General features: G+C 49.3%; 1 protein-coding gene and 1 non-coding gene across 2 annotated transcripts in view; one reads left to right on the top strand and one right to left on the bottom strand.

Annotated features, from left to right (window-relative positions):
• Positions 1–13,693, top strand: part of TRAP1 (TNF receptor associated protein 1) — a 48,787-nt gene that overhangs the window by 20,614 nt on the left and 14,480 nt on the right. The window contains exons 2-7 of the mRNA XM_072942579.1: positions 5,416–5,580; positions 6,463–6,545; positions 7,770–7,910; positions 10,926–10,997; positions 12,174–12,334; positions 13,214–13,323. Coding sequence (XP_072798680.1) covers positions 5,416–5,580; positions 6,463–6,545; positions 7,770–7,910; positions 10,926–10,997; positions 12,174–12,334; positions 13,214–13,323 — 732 coding nt within the window. The remainder of the gene's footprint in view (positions 1–5,415; positions 5,581–6,462; positions 6,546–7,769; positions 7,911–10,925; positions 10,998–12,173; positions 12,335–13,213; positions 13,324–13,693) is intronic.
• TRNAG-ACC (transfer RNA glycine (anticodon ACC)) lies at positions 8,928–8,999 on the bottom strand. Its single transcript has one exon. It is a non-coding gene; the product is annotated as a tRNA-Gly (tRNA).

The raw sequence follows: 13,693 nt of genomic DNA, 5'->3' as shown, positions 1-13,693 counted from the left end.
TACCGTAGGGAGAGATTATTGTGTCCTGTGTGTGGGGCGCAGTGATGGGGAGGCCTGGTGGAAGAGGGGGCCTCACGCTGGGTCCTGAAGCAGTTTGGAGGGGGAAGGTATAGCTCAGTGGTAGAGTGCCTGCGTAGGACGCACAAGGTCCTGGGTTCAATCTCCAGTACCTCCATTAAATAAACAAACAAACAAACCTAACCCCCCCCCCAAAAGAATTTAAAAAAAAAGCAAATTGCCTGAAGCAGTTCAGGTGGAAAGAGGTTGCAGGTAGAAGAAGCAGCATGAGCACTGGCAGGTGTGAGTGTGTGTGTGTGAGGGGGGTGGTTCAGATTCATACTATCAGTGCTTCCCATTTTGTGTGAGCGCAGACCACTAAACAGATTAACACTAAGACATTGTAGCCTGACACTGAGGTTTGTGGTTTTTCCTCTAGGGTGTAGGGGAAAACATGAAGACAGATACCGTGCAGAAGTATGTTTGTATCTGGTTCAGGCAGACTTATTACACTATTGGTTTTTTTTTTAAATTATTGTAGAAAGTTCAGTTAACTTGAAATCAAATCTGCTTTTAACAGTGCTATTGATTAATATAACCTTGGAATTATAATGGAAAGTCTTAAAGTCCTGGTTGGAAATATCGGATTGCTTATTCCCTTTTCCCAACTGTGAGGTCTTACATTATTCCCATCATGAACAAAATATTAAATCCTTTCAAAAGTGTTCTGAGTCTTAAGTTGGGGAGGAAAGACAAAAGGATAGGAAAAATAAAACATAGGAAAATTGTATGTAATCTTGGAATGTGGAAGGCCTTTACAAACAAAACTAATTTCCTTAATATATAAAGAGTTCTTCACAAATCAGTAAGAAAAAATATATAGTAGAAAATGATCAGAGGATATCAACAGTTTATTAACAAAAAAGGAAATAGAAGGTATTTTAAAATATGGGTAGATGCTCAGTCTTGCTCATAATAAGAGAAATGTAAATGAAACTACAGTAGAATTTTTATCTGACTGGTAGGCAAAGATCTAGAAGTTTCATAGTGGTACCATCCTGGCAGGAATGTGGGGTAATACTCCCATAGTCGCTGTGGGAATGTAAACTGACACAGCCTCTAGAGAGTGTCTTGGCAGCATCGAACACAGTTTAAACTGCACATAACCTTGGACTTGATTCCACTTCTCAGTGTCTACTCAGATGTATACTTGTGCGTAAATGAAATGACACATGTACAGGGATATTCCTTAGAATCCTTTTTAAAATTTTGAAATAGTTTGCGCTCTACAGAGATGTTGCAAAAATAGTACACAGGCTTCCCTTCCTCTGCTCCTGGTTTCCCCTAGTATTAGTCTCTTACAGAGCCGGGGTATAGTGATTGAAAACTGAAATAGCACTGACACAGTACTGTTCAGTAACATGTCACTCTCACCTGAATTTAGCCAGGTGTCTCGTCGATGTCCTTTGCTGCCCCAGGGTCCTACATCCTGTCCTTATGTCTCCTTGGTCTCCTCTGTCTGTGTTTGTCCTTCAGGACCTTGACTTTTGAAGAGCACCGGCCAGTTGTTTAGAGGATTTCCCTGTCTTGGGTTTGCCTGATGCTTTCTTGTGATTAGATCAAGATGTCTTTTTGGCAAGAACACAGCAGAAGGCAGGCGGCGCCCCCTCACCACCTGGGGTTGCAGGGTGTGGACACGTCTCTTTCCTGATGATGCTGACTGTGGTCACTTTGTTCAGGGTTATTTGCCACTTTCTCCCCCGTGAAGTGCTGTTTTTCTCTTTGAGATCAAGAAGTGTCTTATGGGGATACTTCGAGATTCTGGAAATGTTCTGTTTTGGTGAACATCCATCAACAATTTATACCTGTCACAACTAATACAGTGCTTGCCTGGTGGCGACTGTCTGTTTCCATCGTCCTTACACATTTCCTAATTGTAATTCTGCTGTAAGGAAGAGGTCCCGTCTCCCCGATACTTTGATTTTACATTTCTAGCCTCCAAAACTGTGGGATGATAAATTTCTGTTGTCTCAGCTGCCCGGCCTGTGGTGCTTTGCCACAGCAGCCCCAGGAAACTAACATACGTCCCTTGTAAGCAGCCAGTTTCTTACTGCTTAAATTGTGTGCTCCCAAAAGACATGTTCACGTCCTTCCCCTGCCTGCACCTGTGAATGTAACCTTATTTGTGAATAGGGTCTTAGCAGATAAGGTAAGTAAGATGAAATCATATTAGATTAGAGTGGGCCCCAAATCCAGTGTAACAGGCGACCTTAAGAGGGAAATTTGAACACGAAGGAGACACTGATGAGAAGGCCATGTGATGATGAAGGCAGAGATCTGAGGGAGGCAGCGGTGGGTCAAGGATGGCGGTCAACTCAGAGGCCAGAAGAGAGTGGGGACAGGCTGTCCGTCAGAGTCCCCAGGAGGAATCAGCCCTGCCAACACCTTGGTTTTCGACTGTGGTAAGCTGCCCTGTCCGTGGTGCTGTGTCACAGCAGCTTCAGGAGACGGACACACAGTCTCATTAGGTTCTGGTTTATCCTTCCCGTATTTCTTTTGCACAAAATAGTGGAAAGAGGATGTTTTCCCGCATCTCCTTTCTTCCTTGAAGGGTAAGTACGCAGTAGATAACTCTATCACTTTGGGGTTTTTGGTTTTTTGTTTTCCTGTTTTTTATTTTTATTTATTTATTTATTTTAAACATTTTTTTAATTGAGTTATAGTCATTTTACAATATTGTGTCAAACTCTTTACCACTTTGGAGTATTATTTTTAACAGCACCAGGCTGGAAACAGATTGGGCACTAGTTACTTATCCATTACAGTGGACTATTACTTGTTTATAAAAAGAAAAGCAGTTTTAAATATACTAGAACAGAGTGATCTCTAAGATGTGTTCTTGATTAAAACATTTGTACACGGAAGCCTGGAAGTAAAAAAGTGTACCGGCCCCTTCCTGCAATCTGGGAGTGGGTTTAGAACAGGTTGTTTGTGGGAGCCTGAAGATAATGAGAGCCCTTAGCCTCCCAATTGTTTGATTTCGTGTGATTTCTGGTTTCCTGTGGGTAAGGATGGTTTAGAGCTGGGATGAGGGAAAGGGACCTGTTGTTTCCTGATGGGACCAAAAGGCAGATGTCGAGGAAAGGACCAGAGGAAGTCTGAGACAGGAAGTGGGGATAAACGTCAGTTTAGTGGGTTTATGCAAGCAGATCAGGGCACTTAACTCCTTAGCAGACCTGCTACGCTGGGGCGGGAGGAGGCGGGTTCCTGGAGATTTGGGGCATTGCTTGGTGGAGGGCCTGGAATGCCAGCCTGAAGTGTTTGGAGTTGATGAGGTTGTGGCAGGACTGACCTCTGAAATCGGAAATAATGAGATGAAATCGGCGTCGAAAGATTGATATGTTGACATTTAAGCAACGGATTTTAGGGAACAGTGTTTCAGGTGGGAAGACCTGCTTAAAGGCCTTTGGACCTGAGTTGTGCGGGGAAGAGGGGCCGCAGCAGAGCTGGGGGAGGCCCACGAGGCGGGGAGTGGGCAGGGGTCCAGGATAAGTGCTCCTTCCGTGTCCCTGCTGGAAGTGACTCCGCATGACCATCTCTGCCCTTACCTGGGCTGGGTAATAGGGCATGGTTGTTAGGTGGAACATGGTAAGAGGAGTACTAATTAGATGTAAGAATTTCTAAACTGCTTTCGGTTGGTCTGTGTGTACTGGCTCCCGTGGGGGCGCGGCCACGAACCCTGCCCACCTGTGCTTACCCAGCTCGCTCCCCTCTCTCCTGGAGGGACTCCTCCATGGCTCCGGGCTCCATGGCCCGGTGCTCGCCTGCGTGTTTGTGCATCTGGAGGGCTGGGACCCAGACCCCGACCTGAGGCCCAGCCGGAGTCTTGCATCCCTCTAACTTCTCTCCTTTACCCCCGTCTCACTGATTTTGTCCTGAAGTCCTACCATACTTTAAAGCAGAGGGTCCCCGTGGGGAACCGTTTTTGTCTCCACATGTGCCCAGGAGCACCGTTCCTGGGAGAGAAGGCAGTGTGGGGTCGCTCCTAGTCTGCTGGCATCATTTCTCATGTGCTCAGGTCACGGGCTGGGATCACAGGGACTTCAGCACCCTTGCCTGGCCTGGTGTAGACTGTTTGTTAAAAAACTTCTTATCAAGTATTTAATTCCAGAAGAAATACCCCAGTTTGAGGAGTTTCTTTAGCTGTATGAATAAAGTGAACAATGCAGTTAGGCCAGAGAATTAAATATTTAGACTCTTTGGAAATTGACTATTTTCTGAATTGGGATAGATGTTGTAAGGTAATCTTCATAGAGGTAAAGACTAAGGTCATGTTATTTATTATAAATCCAAGAATAAACTTAAAAGGCAGGTTTTTGTACCTCATAGGAATGTGGAAGTCGACATGTTGATTTTTTAAACCTTCAAGTTATTTCTGGACATTCCATGTCATTTCTTCCTGACTGTGACATGTGTGTAGTCCACAACGTGCAACAGCAGTTCATCACGGCCTGGGCATCCACACAGACTATCCTATATGTCTGACCTGTAGCTTTGAAAACACCAGGCATTAAGCCCCTCCCGACTGGCGCCAGTCCCTGGCTTGGTGGTCCAGGAGTCGGGTGAGTGGTGCTGGCGAGAGGGTTGGTTCTGTCCTGCTGGCTAGAGTGGAGGTGTTTCTGTAGCGTCTGTCAGCCAAGCCAGGCTGGGGACAGCATGTCAAACGGATGGCTTTCCCTTCTTCCCTGGCAGTGGTTCCTGGATCCACTGTGCTGAGCAGGAAGTGACAGAAAACCAAGACAAGGACAGTTCTAGTCCCTTTGCTGGTTACAAGGTGGAGGAGCTCATTTGCTGGCTTGCGGGTTTTAAATACACTGATTGAAAAAACTGACAGTTTTGGACAAAAAAGGAAAGGAAGAAAATTGATGATTCTTTAGAAGATGATGAGACTGGTTCAGAATATCACTATTTAAAAATTTGGATCTCTCTTGGGGTATTTTTCTCCCCTTTCCCATGATAGTTATGTGATGAGGGAGGTGGTCTGTCGTATTTCAGGCTCCGGGAGGGGCTGTGAGCACCAGGACATGTGCGTTGGGTGGGTCTGTGTGCAATCTCACCAGGGGACGTATGTGGGAAGTGGTGTCCAAAGACACCTGCTCGCCCCCGCAGCTCTGCCCCGGGTTCTGATGCATTCTTGGTATCTGACATGTGTGAGGATGTGTTATTAAAACTATCCATGAAAATGCCAGCACAGCGTTCAGTCACTTCTCGTTTCTCCTAGTGACACTGAGTCTCTCAAGCAACAGCCTGCCGTAGAGAAATCCCCCTCAGCATCTGCCAGACTAGACGTGAACACACTGAGATAGTCTTTTCCTGATATGTTACTAACTCATTCTTTCTGCATGTTTGTCTTTTCAGGAAAACCAGTTCTGTGTCCTTGGAGGACCCCAGCCCAGCCATGGAGTCCCAGGCAAAGGCCAGCTTTGAGCTTCTACGTCGGACGGTTGTTCAGCTCGCAGGCGGCTGAGGACCCGAAGGAGGAGCCCCTCCACTCCATCATCCGCAGCTCGGAGACCGTGCAGGGTACCGTGTGCGGCTGCGTCTTGTCCAGGGAGTCTGGACTGGCTAGTGGCTGGCTCATGAGGGGGAGTATTTTTAAGGCAGAAGCAATGAATGATCGAGCCACCCACTCGCTTCAGAGGAAGGAAGGTCTTGGTTGGAGGCAGGGTTCCCCAAAACAATGTGTCCTGCGTTTTGGTCCCAGGAGGAACCTCTGACTTCCATCCTGGTGTGTCGTGCCCCCTCTGGTGGTCGCCTGTGAGTTTGCGCAGGGCCCCTTCTACATGGTGATTCATGGCACATCTGCTAATAATCATGGAAGTGGGACATAAACTCAGTACTGGCCCCGCCGACGCAGGGCTGCACTCCGGATTGTCCTTCATTCCTAAGAAGTATGGAGAGCAGTCTCCGGAGCTGGTCCTCACGTTGGTCCGTTTCTGGCTTTCAAATGGGACGACAGAAGCTTTGAAGTTTGGCTTAAAAGGAGAAATGAGGTTTTCTTGTTATCCTGCTTTCTAAGTGATTAATTTGGAAACCGATGTATTCAGGAGTAGGAGCCCAGGTCTGGATGTTCGAGTCGGCTGGTCTCACAGGCAGGCGAGGTGCCAGCCTCGGCAGCCCCTCAAGGTAGCCTGACCCCAGGCGTGCCGGCTCCAGGGGGGCGGGAGGAGGCAGGTGAGGCCTGTGCTTCCTCCGCCCCTTCCTGAGGAGAGGGAACCACCTGGTTTGTTCTGAAGCTGAGACTTCCTGCCTGAGCCCAAGACTTGGTTTCTTTCTTTCCTTTTTGTTCACTGTTTTGAAAAATGTTTAAAACTCGTTACCATAAACATTTTTTGAATATTACATAGCATATTCTTCCATGAAAAAAGACATTAAACTTTATTGGTTTGTCTGATTCATTACTAGGTTCCGTTTCTAAACATGAGTTCCAGGCTGAGACAAAGAAGCTTCTGGACATTGTTGCCCGTTCCTTGTACTCAGAAAAAGAGGTGCGGTGCCTGTCATCATCCCCAGCACTAGCAAGGTTTCTGTTGGCAAGACCACTTTTACGCCGCTGTGGGGGTGCCAGACAACACGTTAGCTGTGAGAATGCGTTACATTTGGACAGGCTTGATCTTGGCTGCCAGTGAGAGTATTTTTACTGAAGTCTGTTGGGTTTTATGGACAAATATATCCAGATGATTCTTTGGGCCATATTGAATCTGGGAATTAATGAATTTTGCTGCTGGTTTAAAAGTCCCCTAGATGTTGACGTGGGGGGCCCTGCTGAGATCTGTTCCGTGGTGCTTTCCACATGCTCCAAGGCCCTGGGTTTCCTCCCCTCGTCACCTGGTGGAGCCACCACGGTCTGTAGGGTGTCAGATGGGAGGACAAAGACCGCTGGCCTTGTGGGGAGCAGAGCAGAAAGGAGCTGCCAGGGGCCTTTTTGAGGAGGTTAAGCTCCTCAAGGGGTGACAGCTCCTCCACGGAGAAGTGGGGAACCAGTGAGTCATCGTTTCCACGCTCTTTGTTGTAAAACACAAAGAAGACTTAGCGAAGGATAAAGCCTAACTTCCCAAAACAAAAAGGCACTTTCTAGGAAGTATTTCCAGGTATTGTCCTGTTAAATTCTATATTCTGGTGTCCCTGTGGCATCCGGCTTCTGTTCTCGGGGTCGGGTCGCCTCCTCCCTCTCCCCCCGTGTGCTGTGTCTCCCCGTAAGCAGGGAGCCTGTTAGGAGTAAAGGGCTTTCTGGACACCGGTCGGCAGTTGAGCCTGTGGCCCTTTTTTGTCCAGAACATGGCAGGTCTGGTTTGTGATGATCCATGAGATTAAAGAAACCAGTGAGTGAATGAATGACCGAGCCACTGTAAGAGCAGAGCAGAAGAAACATACTTGGGGGATCTTTTGACATCCCCGGGCAAAGGCTGAAAAAGAAGTCATGTCACAGGGTCCTTGAGGTTTGGAGTTAACCAGTCGACACCTAGCTCCGGGCTTGATGTTCCAGGAAGGAGCAGTAGAGTTAGACTTCAGCATGTACAGCCAGGTCAGGGAGGTGCGAGCGTCCTTGATCATTATGTGTTCTGCCCTGGAGAAACTGCCTTTGAGCAAAGCGGGAAGTCTTTCTGGTTAAACAGTTCTGGGGCATTTCTGCCCCAGCCTTGAACAATCGCTGCAGGTGCCGCTAACCCAATGGGCCCTGCAGTGCCGGCTTCTTATTTCCGCTGCCGTAGGTGTTTATACGGGAGCTGATCTCCAACGCCAGTGACGCCTTGGAAAAGCTGCGTCATAAGCTGGTGTCTGAAGGCCAAGCGCTGCCGGAAATGGAGATTCACCTGCAGACTGACCCCGAGAAAGGCACCATCACCATCCAGGTACCTCTCCCCAGTGTCCTGACGCAGGCGCCGCCAGCTTTTCCACACACTGGCCTGGGGACACAGGCCTTCCTTTCTGTCGTGTCTCTGGGTCCCAGTGACTTGCTGATTGTACTCACTATTAACTTCCTGTAAAAACATTCATTCAATGTAGAAAAGTTAGAAAACATGGATAGCAGAAGAGGAGAAAATTTTAATTCACTCCATCATTCCAAGATAAGTACTATTAACATTTTAGCGTATGTCTATTTAAGTTTTTGAACTGTGCATTTATCTTCATAGCTAAACACATTTTTAGGCTTAATTTTTTTTTTAAATGGAGGTACTGGAGATTGAACCCAGGACCTCATGCATGTTAAGCACGCCCTCTACCACTGAGCTCTACCCTTCCCCCAAAGTTTAATTTATTCACTTTATTACTTTTTCTAATTAATTTTTTTTGCAAGGGGGGAGGTAATTAGGTTTACTTATTTGTTTACTTTCTAAGTGGAGGCACTGGGGATGGAACCCAGGACCTTGTACATGCTAAGCATGTGCTCTACCACTGAGCTATACCTTCTCTTCATTTTTAATCTGTAGTTGACCCTTGAACAACACTGGGGTGGGGGAGCAGACCCTCCCCACAGCTGAAAATGCATATATATATATAGCTTCTGGTCTGCTCTCTGTATACCTGGGTCCTCCCTGTACGGTTCCTGGGAATCTGCGGATCTGCACCTGAGGGTTCAGCCAGCCGCAGACAGTGCAGTACTGAATGGAGGTGGTACTTGCTGTTGAAAAAACCGTAAAGAGGTGATCTGCCCAGTTTAAACCCATGTTGTTCAGAGGTCAGCCGTCCTCTTCACATTTTTAGCCATACTTTTCCTCTTGCAATGCATATTTCCCAGGTTACTGAATATTCTGTGGTTCTATTTTTAAAAATCATTCTTTTTTTTTCTCCCAGTTTTATTGAGATATAATTGACATACAGCACTGTATACTTTTTTGGGGGGGTAATAGGATTTTATTTGTTTTTAATGAAGGTCCTGGGGATTGAACCCAGGACCTCGTGCTTGGTAGGCACGCACTCTACCTCTGAGCTCTACCCTCCCCACTCTACTATTTTTAATTGCAGCCCACTGTTTGGATTAACAGTCTTACTTTAGATGCAGTTATTTTTGGTGGCTCTTGTAACCTTTGAACAGTTTAAGGTCAAAAAGTTAGAAAGGCAAAAGTGGGGTTCATCAGGCAGTGGGCCTAAGGAACTTCACCTTCCTGGGACAGCTGCTCTGGGACCTGCTGCCCGGGCGCAGGTGGGACTGTGGGGCGTGCTTCCTACGGGTGGAAGGCTTGTCTCCGGGTGTGACTGCTGCTCTTCTGGTCACCTGTTCTCTCTGCTCTGTGTACGTGTCTGCCTGTCTGGCTTGTTGTTTTCAGAAGTTTTACTGAGGTATAATTTACATGCAGTAAAATCCTCCAAGTCTTAGTGTACAATGAGTTTTGACCAACATATGCGTTCATGGGACCACCCATACCACTGATGTCATCACCCCCAGTATCCCCTGCCCCTTCCCACCCCTTGTCAACCGTGGATCTGCTTTCTGTCCCTGTGGTGGTGTATTTTCTAGAATTTCACGTAAACAGAATTACATAGGATGTAGTCTTTTGGGCCTGACTTCTCTCAGTTGCCTCAGTGCTTTAGCGATGCTTCTGTGCTGTTGCAGTGTCAGTAGTCCGCTCCTGTCACTGAGAAGTGGTCACTGTGTGGGTCTCATGGTTGGTGTGTCCGCTCAGCAGCTGGTGAGCACTGGGGGATGTTAGAAAGAAAGCCGCTGTGCACATTTGAAACGTTCAGGCCTTCATGTGGGCGTATGTTCCGTTTCTCCGGGGTAAATACCTAGGAATGGGAGTGCGGGGCTGCAAGGTGAGTGTCTGTTTACCTTTGTAAGAAACCACTGAACTTCCCCAGGGGGGTGTCCCATTTTGCATTCCTGCTTTGAGAATTCCAGTTGCTGCACATCCTTGTCAGCACTTGTCACTGTCAGTCTTTTTATTTTTAGCCATTCTAGTGAGTGAACAGTGTATCTCTTTGTGGTTTTAATTTGCATTTCCCCAATGATTAATGGTGTTGAGCATCTTTTCTTGTGCTTGCCATTTGTGTATGTATATTTTTTGTGAAATGTGTATTCAGATTTTTGCCCATTTTGAATCAGGTTGTCTTTGTGTTGTAGGCATTCTTTGTGTATTCTAGATACAAGTCCAATATCAGATATGTGTTTGCAAATATTTTCCCCTAGTCTGTGACTTGCCTTTTTATTTTCTTAGTGGTAGCTTTCGTTCCTAATTTATTTTAGCTATTTTTAAATTTTGTTTTGTTTGAGGGGAGGGTAATTAGGTACTGATTTATTTATAGCGGAGGTACGGGGGATTGAACCCATAACCTCCTGTATGCTTAACATGCGTTTTACCACTGAGCTATAACCTTCCCCCAGTGGTGGCTTTTGAAAAGCAGAAGTTTTTAATGACGTCCATTTTATGACTTTCTTTGATGCTTCATGCTTTTGGTGACCTAAGAAATCTCTGCCTATTCTAAAGCCATAAAGATTTTCTCCTATCCTTTCTTCTAGAAGTTTTGCATCTTGGCTCTTCCACTTAGGTTCTGGATCCATTTCTGTGTCTGGCATGAGGTGAGGGCTGAGACCTCCTTCTTGCCTGTGACTGGTCAGTTGTTTCTGCCCTGTTTGTTTTTCCTTTCCCCAGAAAATTGTCTTGGAGCCTTTGTCAGCAATCATGTGACACTGTGCAGCTCTTTCTGGACGGTTTTGTCCCTTTGATCTATGTGTCTGTCCTCTAGTGAGAGTTTCTCCAGTGAGGCCTGGCTGACGTGACTACAACGTGCCTTTTCTGACGATGTGTGGTGTCACCTGCTGGCCCCTCCCACCCCGTGTGACTGATGTGCTCGTTCCGGGCGGTCCACACATGTCTGTCTCCACTCGCCCTGGCTGCCTTGGGCACTGAGCCTGTCTCTCTCTGCAGGACACTGGCATTGGGATGACACAGGAGGAGCTGGTGTCCAACCTGGGGACAATCGCCAGGTCGGGGTCGAAGGTAAGCACCCCCCCACCCCTTCCTCTGGTGCTGCAGCTACTCCCCTCTCAGGTTTGAGGTCTCCCCATGAAGGGCGGCTCAGACTGGAGAGGGTGTGTCCCAGACGCCCTGGATGCCAGCTTCAGAGCGACGTCCTCAGTTCATCACAGGGTCTTGTGTCGTCCCGGGGACCCTTGGAGGGGGTTTCTATTCTTTGCTGGGTGGAGAGGCTGGAGCCAGCACTTCGCCCACTGCTGGAGACCGGCCAGCCCTTGGGTCCGAGCCCGTGGGGCCACGTCTGATACATCGCCCTTCTGCCTCCTCATGCTTTTCTCCAAGTTGTTGCTTCGCGTTCACTGGAGGCGGGAGGGGCCACCCGGTTAGCGAGGTTGAGTGGACCCTGGGCTGCCTTCGTGCCTCTCCTGGGGAACAAGTGCTCTTTGTTCTTTGTGGGCCTCAGTGGTGTCTCACGTGGCCCTTTGTGCCAGGTGCTTGGAAACAGTCCAGTCATTGGTCCAGAGTGATGGGTGATTCACAGAATTTCTTCTTTCAAAAAACGGCTTACCGTGACTGTTTCCCGCCCTCGTTACATTTTTGGCTGTGTTTCTATCGAGGGAATCTGTGCTGTCACATCAGTAGCCGCTAGCATGTGGCTGTTTGAATTTAAATTAATTAAAATTAAATACAACACAATTAAGATGTACTGGCCTCTCGGTCACACAAGCCTGGTCCTCGGGAACCAAATGTGGTCTGGTCAGCAGCGCCACATCGGGCCATGTACAGCATTTCCATCGCTGCAGACCATCTATTGACAGTGTTCACAGCAACGACTGTGCGCATTTTACTGAATTTTTGATCTTAGGAACTTTGCTTGTATGAGTTCCAATAACTGAGTGCCTTGTGCTGCCGCAAAGAAGCCTGGCTTTGGTGTGTGCTGTCTCCCACGAATCTAGGGGACACATTCAAGAGTCTCCCTGATGTCGGGGCCACTATGGCCAAGGCACTGCTGCTAGCCAGGATCATCGGGCCTCCCTTCCCCGCTCTGGGCCAGGTCCCCTGCGTGGAAAGTGGGTGGAAAGGACGGGGTTGTCATGAAGATTAAACATGGTCTGAGCCTGCACTGGAGGAACAGACATGGGGCTGGAGATGTTGGATCTTGGGAAGGGCCACCCCCATGACTGGCTTTCACCACCCCAGGCCTTTCTGGATGCGCTGCAGAGCCAGGCGGAGGCCAGCAGCAAGATCATTGGCCAGTTCGGAGTGGGTTTCTACTCGGCCTTCATGGTGGCCGACAGAGTCGAGGTCTATTCCCGCTCAGTGGATGCTGGCAGCCCCGGCTACCAGTGGCTTTCAGATGGGTGAGTAAGCGATGGTCCCCATGTCACCTGTGCCCCAGGGCTGCCAAGACAGATGTCCCAGGTGATGCCAGAGCGGGGTTCAGGAAGAGTCGGACTCCTCTCCTCAGCAAACGCCTGCTGTCCTCCCCATGATTGACACTCGGGGAGCAATTACTCCTTTTGCTCCAGGGGCTGCATGCCCATGTGGGTCCCCTGCTCTGTAACCCCCTGACTTTGTTCCCTGAGGCTTGTTCTGACCCCTTGGCCTCCCTGCCACCACAGGCCTGAGGCATCTTTGCTCAGAGGGGCCCATTTGGTCCCCATTGTGCCCTGGGCCTACCCCACAGGCTGACCAGGAGGGTGTTCCAGGAGCTTCTTGAGACAGTTTGAGGAGGATAATACCAGAGCCTCATTTCAACATGTATCTCAGTGGCCCCAGAACGTCGTTTCTGAATCCTGCTTTCCCAACCGAGTCTTCCGTCTGCCACTGTGGTTCCAGCAACGCAGGCGAGAGGGGGCCTGGCAGAGGCGCGGCCCGTTGCCCTCAGTCAGAGCAGTTTCTCTGTTTCGTTCTCTGCAGCCACAGTGCCCAGAGTAAACTTGGGCCAAGGGATGGAGCAGGCCCTGCTCTTGTGCTGCTGTGCGTGTGAGGGCACCCGGCCTCGGGCAGAGGTTCGGAGGCGCGTGGGGTTGGCCCTGAAGGCAGGCGTCTCCCTGGGGTCTGGCGCACATGGGGGAGCCCCACAGCCCAGCAGGACTGTCCCTGGCAGCAAGATGGTGGCCCAGGGGCTCAGCAGGCTCGAAGCAGCCACACTCTGGCTTCCTTTCGACCACAAGTCCTGTCGAGCTGGATCTGTCGGTGCTGACGGTGGAGCTTACTGTCCCTTGCCCGTGTCTTAGCTCCGGGGTGTTTGAAATTGCTGAAGCCTCCGGAGTGAGAACCGGGACCAAGATCATCATCCATCTCAAGGCTGATAGCAGCCAGTTTGCCAGCGAGGCCCGGGTGCGAGGTGAGCAGGGCCGGGGCCTCTGGGACATGGGTGTAGGTGGCGCCGTGCCTCTTGCTGGCGTGTTCTAGGACATTCCGCCAGGGAAAGGGGGCCGGTGAGTGAGTGCGGTGGTGGGGCCAGGCCTGCAGCTCAGTCAGGTTTCCCCTCCGCCGTTCAAGGGGCGCCGTCTTCTGCAGTCGGTGGTGACGCGGCTTCTCCGTCGTCCACCTGTGTGAGACGCGGGCGCGCCTGCCTGGTGGTTTTCTCTGCCCGTGTCTGGACACTAGGGACCACCAGGTGTGCGCAGCACTTCCCCGTTAGCCCATGAGCCTCTGTTCTTGCTGCCAAGAAGGCGTCACGTCTCTCGGTGGCCTGGGGTGTGTGTTCTGCT

Source organism: Vicugna pacos, chromosome 18 (genome assembly GCF_048564905.1).
Source record: "Vicugna pacos chromosome 18, VicPac4, whole genome shotgun sequence".
Lineage (NCBI taxonomy): Eukaryota > Metazoa > Chordata > Mammalia > Artiodactyla > Camelidae > Vicugna > Vicugna pacos.
The sequence above is the reverse complement of the archived record's forward strand: the minus strand, read 5'-3'. Positions and strand labels throughout refer to the sequence as shown.